The sequence below is a fragment of the Drosophila yakuba genome, chromosome 3L, assembly GCF_016746365.2.
Source record: "Drosophila yakuba strain Tai18E2 chromosome 3L, Prin_Dyak_Tai18E2_2.1, whole genome shotgun sequence".
NCBI classification, from domain to species: Eukaryota; Metazoa; Arthropoda; class Insecta; order Diptera; family Drosophilidae; genus Drosophila; species Drosophila yakuba.
Genome location: NC_052529.2, coordinates 23,149,523 through 23,155,913, shown reverse-complemented (window position 1 = coordinate 23,155,913; position 6,391 = coordinate 23,149,523). Strand labels below are relative to the sequence as shown.

The window sequence follows — 6,391 nt, the reverse complement described above, 5'->3', positions numbered from 1 at the left end:
TTTGCGATCGTATAAGGTGTATATTTGATCAATTTCAACTGACTATGGTGCCATGCCTGCGCTGTTTTTGATAACAAAGTTTCCTAATTATGTATACACTAGTTTTTTACAATAAATATTTTCGGTCCTATTTTTATATACGGCTAAATGTCCAAAATATGGACGACGTCTATCAATACCAAAACATAATTACTGTCATATATAGTGTTTTATTCAAAAACGTCAGCATCGACAAATTGTAAAAAGTTTTCTTATTTAGTGTTCAGAAATTATTAATATTCATATCGCTGTATATAAAACTATGAGTAATATGCTCGCTTTTTTATGTTTAAACTTTTCTTATTAAGGTTTTTCAACTTAACAAGAAGTTATATTATAAGATTTGCAATAATCTTGATAAAATAATAGGTTATATAAACTATTGTTTCATGTGATGAGACGTTGGCTTGAGTATGATCTTCAGTTGATCGACTTAAAACGAAATTAACATTTAAAGCTTAATTAATTTATTCTTCTTATTTGACTATTTCTTGGTTTACGTCTTTGTGTTGTCTTTTCGTTGAGTTTGGTTTTTTTTTTTGAAAATAGAAGCGAAAATTAAAGAATGTTTTAGTAAATCATTCATATTTAATTGATCCTTTTGGTATGGCACAGATTTGGTATTGGCAAGTAAAATCGTGTTTGGTAAGGGGAGGTGATATAGAATGGCAAGAAAAAATCAGTTGTAAGTGCTTTGACCAGCAACCTCATTCCATACTGAACTTTTTTTTGGCTACTTTAAACACACCCGTACACTTGGCACTCTTTTTTTAGACCATCTATTTTGAGGACCCTTCGCACTGCTGCACTTGAACCAGTAACAGAAGAATGCGATTCATTAAATTGTCCGCGTCCGAGTCGTCCATGCTGTTTAACTTGGCGGAAATAAAGCCGCAAAATTTGGAGTTCAAGACCTCACGTACAGTTTGTGGGGGCGGCAGATCCAGAACTCCGCTTGCGACGCCCTGCTGCTGCCGGAGATGGCGGTGCTGCTGCAGCATTTGTTCTTCGTAATCATCACCATCGATAACCGCATTGCCGTGCCCGTTGCCTTCGTCCAAACTATCTTGATCGACGGTACGACGGAGCTTGCGGGACAAAACCACCTCGTCCACACCAGCATTCGGGCTACCGCGTGAGTTGGAATCTAGGATCAGAGGATAAGGGAAGTCAGCATCGATGGCATCCAACTCCTCCACTACGTCGGATGTGAGGCCGGTATCTTCGTCCCCGCTGCGTATCGAGCTGTCGTCAATGTCTTCATAGCTGTGCTGCAGAGCCCGATGCTCGTTTCGTGTTGAGCTCACCCGACTGTCGTTGTGAGTCTGGTGTTGGTGAGCGGGCAGAGGAAGTTGTCCGCCGCCGGAGCTACTGCCACTTGTGCTACTTCCGCCCCCGCCGCCCACCGAGAGATCCAGCTCCGGCTTCACATAGTAATCGCAGTAGTAGTGATCGCCGCTTACATTAAGCGAGGAGCACTTGGAGAGATTTAACACTGCGGCGGACTCGTTGAACGAATTAGACAGCTTCACGGTCATTGCCTTTCCGCCTGCAACCAAGTTGTTACTGTTATTGTTGTTATTGCTAATATGGCCATAGGCTGTCAGGCTAAGATCGGTTGCATGAGTTGCGCCCCTATAATAAAAAGAACATATGTTTGAAGACTAAATTAGTTCACATATTTCCGTCAAACGTTTGTTATGTATATATTTCATTCAATATAAACTCCAACTCATCAAGCATTAATACTTATAAATCTAAGGGTTAATAACCTAATTACATATACTTTGGCTGGTTATACTTGCATTCGTGTTCTTTTAATCGAATTCAAGCAAACTTTAAATTAAATATAATCACATCAGAATCGTTGGAGGATGCTGTTTACCATAGATTAAATATATAATACAATTTTAAACACATCAAGTAAAATACATTATTATTAAAATATCCCCTTAAGGATCTTAGAAAATGATTGTGATAAAGAATGCATTCTTTGAGTTCGAAAACGCACAAAATGTATTTTCATGTAAATGTATTTCATTTCAGTGTATTATCGCTTCCCGTCTCAAGTTTCAAGAGCATTTTCCCAGGCAATGCAGCTGCCTAGACCGGGTGCTCAAAGAACATCAAAACGTGGCTATTTTAGGCCTCCTCCATGTCTTCAGTTATTTGCCGTATGCCACAGCCTGGCCCAGTAGGCCACCACTGGCAAGGGCATGGGCGACCTCGCAGACATGCTTATCACCGCAATCTGCTGCAGGTAGTTGACAATTGGAAAATTTGAAAAGTGATACTCGTTCGCCAGCCAAGCCCAAAAAACTCGCAGGACCAATCACGTCGAAAAATATTTTCACATGTTTCGCCATCGGGAATGGCTTTATTTACTTGCGGCTTTAAAGGTTTCGACTCTATTTTGACTTGGTTTCTTTTCGGGTTTTGAGTGTCTCGGCTTATCAATATTTGCTTCCGCTCTTGCTTGGGTCCCAAGCCGTTGCCGAGTCTGTGGCGTATTTAGATGGGTTTTTGAGGTTTGGGTCTGTAATCTAAGATCTCGTCCAATTGCACTTGGAAACAACTCCATGAATATACTACACCTGAACTAAATGTAATAATTATCCGTATGACACTTTTGATTTGTGTAGACTAAAATGGTTTCATTATCTTTATTATACATGCTTTATTCCCATTCAAAGGTACGCACAGATCCCAAGAATCAAAATGGAAGTACGGACTAACGCCCACTTTTTTTCCGTGACGCATAGGCTTAAGCATTACAATACGAAATACGGCGGACAGTGATTTCGGGGCGTGGAGCGAGATTCGGATTGTGGGGATGACGGAGAACCCAACAATTTTAGCAATTTCGCAGCTCATTTGCTTATTAAATCATAAGCGTGACACAGACAGAGCCCAGCAGAACTTTCACACCCAAGTGGCCCCGTGTGTGTGGGTACGAGAGCCCCACATCAAGAGAGGCCTGAACGCTGACTGCATGTGGGCCAGGGCGCATGGAAGAGGCGTCCAGACCCCGACTCTGGGTCTGAGCATCCCCTTGGCCGGGACCGATGCGGCTGGCTTATGGTCGTGTGCATATTTTTAACCCTGGCCAAAGACAGACCGAGCGATTCGTTCAATTACTCAGCTCACCCATACAGCGATCTGTACGAATGTTCCGTGCTCATGTGTATGTGTATGTAGGCAGAACCTCGCTCATTTTCCCTTACCAGCCCCTTTCTCGCTCATGAGCTGCCAGTCTTTCCCAACTTGGTCCACTCGCAATCCATATTCTTCGGTGCTGATTGTCATTTTCGTAGTGCTCTCATTAATTTATCGCTCTCTCGGCGCCTTCCCATAGTCCCCCTCCCTTTGACAGCTCTATTCGATGGTCTTGGGCTTGCGTTTGCAGCTTCCCTCAATTTCGTTTTTGGTTCAAGTAGCTACGATGCTGCGGCGTTGTATAATATTCGCCGCTTGGCGAGATCTGTCTTATGGCTATGGCTGTGGCTATAGCTGGGGCTATAGCTCCGGCTCAAGCGCTGCCCGACTGGCCGGGCCCGTTGAGCTGTCTGTTATCAGCTCACAATAATAAAAATTTAAATATATACACACACCATGGGTGAGTGTGCGCGGGCATGTGTCGGGGCCGTCGACTGCTTGTTGCCCATGTGGGTACAGTCAATTGAAAGGAAATGGCCTTATTTCATATAAATATGTACATAAAGTACAACACACACACGCACGCAGCTCGAGCACGGCTCCATATGAGCCAGAACATTGGACGGGGCAGACTCTCGACAGAGACCATTTGCGGGTCTCTGGCCCGGTCATTCCTTTGTTCGGATTGGTTTTTTCCACATTACCGCTCCTTAGTGTCCATATGCCCCTTTGCCTTGTTTTGGCTATTCTTTTTCGCTGGGCAGATGTTTCCTCAGACCAGACACAGTGCTGAGATTTGTTTGAATTGCTTAGCGTTTATGCAAATCGACTGGGCTAAGGGATGCGTTTTGTCTGAAGACTCGAATGGTAGTGCTCACGAATATTTACACGAGTTTCGTAGTAAGTAAGTAAGTTTATATTTATATTTTGGTTACCACATGTATTTATGTGACAATTTAGATCTCTTTTGTTAATCGTTCGTGCATAATCGACTTCTATGAGTGCTGACCTAATCAATCCTAATATATTTCGGGATTTCCGGATTATTTTTATCGACTGATCTATACAAAATACTCTTATCCTCCGTGATTTACCGAATAAATTTATTTAAATTTTTTGTCCAACATTAGATCTAAGTCATGACTCATGGGCTCATATAAGCTGAAGTAGCTACTCGCATGAAATGATAAGATTCTTGGAATATTCTACAATAATTTATTTATAAACCCCCGCTAAACAAGGTTCTCTTCATTGACTACTAACAACCATACATAATTCTAGGGGGACAAATTCGGGAAAACCTTTTCCAGACACAGGACAGAAAAGCATAATGCAAAAGATAAGTATGCTAGGCTTTGAACTGATATACATATGTAGTTGTTTCGAATGAATCAATCCGTGTAAGACAAAGAACCTATAAGAAGATAACCGATCAATAACCGAAAGTTGTTATTCCACGACTCAAGCTGAACTTTGACCGTTGTTCGGTTTATGTATGGTTAGAGGCTTATCAAACTTATTGTAATATAAGTAGCAAAATGTACTTCTGACCCAAAAAATTGTCATAATGTAAGACGATATTATTTAGCAAAATAATATTAAAGATTTGAAGTCGTAAATCGCCTCTATAAAAAAACGGTATCACGTTTTTGATTGGTTTTCGGTTTGACCACCAAAACACATAGAAAAAAACTTGTCATTTGTAATTGAAATAAGAGATATACGTACGTATCATAATCATTACTCGTATTTATGAACAAGTTTTAACTTTAAATGTTGTTTTCTTGAATTTTATTTAAAGTTTCGCTCTTGTTAGGCGTTGCTATTTTCCCCATAGTAAGATTAATTTATTTAGTTTTTTCGACTACTCGAAATAAATTTCCTTACAATATCTTTTTATATTCCCTCGGATTGATGGAGGACAGATAACAGTTTGGATTTAGATAATTATTAATGATATGATTTATGATATATGATTGTGTGGCAATTTTGCGTTGAGAAGAGAATGGAAAGGTCTGCACGTTTCGGGATATACGTATATCACTGATCAACCCCAGGAGTCGGTAGTGGCATGAAAACTTTTTGTAGGTTCTAAACTCAAGAGCGACTCAGGGGCACCATATCGCTTCAATACTACGCCTTTTACTTACTTTCGTTCTCTGATGACATCGCGCAGGAAATCCATGGCCTCATAGAGACTCCACTTCGGTTTGAAGCCATTGCCCATTAACTTGACGTGGGCGAGTTCCCGGCGGTAGGATTCCCTCAAAGACTTAAAGGCCCGTGCAACGCGTCGCCCGGGGGCGTTGAACTCGCGACCTATGTGCTCCCAGGCGCGGTTCTTTTCCTCTTCGGCGCCCTTGAAATTTGGGAGGCGGGAGTCCCACAGAATTGGGTTGTCGTGAACCATTTGTATAAGCTTCAGCTTGTCGGAGGCGTTGCGCCGAACCACTGTTAGGACACAGGAATGAACGCAAATACATATAAGTTATTAAAAATTAAAATCGAAAAATTGGCAACGTTTTCCAAAAAAGAGTGTTTTTTCTATTTTAAATAGGAACGTCCTTGAGTTTTTGTCAGCCGAATAGCTGCCGGTACAGGCACAGCAAAACTTCTATAAGTCGAACTTTCTTAATCCATGTGTACATATGTATGTGTGTACGTATATATGTACATTGCACATACGGTGAACTGAACTATTTGAATAGGCAATGAAGCGATAAAATATATTCTACTGCTTGTTCGACGTATCGACTTTCGACTGCATTTTGCATAAAAATGTACATATATACATATGTGTGTATGTTTGCATGCTTGTGGGGGAATAAATCTGTGTACGCACATTTCTTGATCTTCTGCGAGGGCAGGACAGTTGCGGCGGCCGAGGGGTGGGGCTCCAACTTGGGCTTCATGTCAAGGGCGATTGCCGCGGCAGCAGCACTCATGTCCTGCAGCGAGTGGGTGGCGGTAGGCGAACAGCCACTCACGGGCGCCATCAGAATGTTCTGGAGGATTTGAAGACTTGAGCTGGCCAGGGCTCTCAATGTACTCGTTCGTTTGGACGCGATCGCGGGCGGCTGATGACGGGGCTGCTACCCTCTCACGACCAAGTTTAAACGGCGACTAAAAACCAAGACCAGAAAATAACAACCACCGCGGCGAGCGAGCTGCGCTCCGCCGTCGTCGACGCCGAGCC

The 6,391-nt window shown here is 42.2% G+C and overlaps 1 protein-coding gene across 1 annotated transcript; it reads right to left on the bottom strand.

Annotated features, from left to right (window-relative positions):
• Nucleotides 1–6,327, bottom strand: LOC6535206. Its single transcript, XM_002095829.4, has 3 exons — nt 6,038–6,327; nt 5,346–5,646; nt 1–1,674 (listed from the first exon to the last, which is right to left on the bottom strand). Exons 1-3 carry the CDS (start codon nt 6,189–6,191, stop codon nt 819–821), a joined length of 1,311 nt encoding a protein of 436 aa, XP_002095865.3. The 5' UTR covers nt 6,192–6,327; the 3' UTR covers nt 1–818.
• Nucleotides 6,328–6,391: the final 64 nt, after the last annotated feature.

Excerpts from the sequence above, each read along its gene's own strand:
- LOC6535206 (XM_002095829.4), bottom strand. The coding sequence starts at position 6,191 with ATGGCGCCCGTGAGTGGCTGTTCGCCTACCGCCACCCACTCGCTGCAG. Across the intron at positions 5,647-6,037 it reads CTCGCAGAAGATCAAGAAAT|TGGTTCGGCGCAACGCCTCC; the intron begins GTGCGTACACAG and ends GTGTCCTAACAG. Across the intron at positions 1,675-5,345 it reads GATGTCATCAGAGAACGAAA|GGGCGCAACTCATGCAACCG; the intron begins GTAAGTAAAAGG and ends TTTTTATTATAG.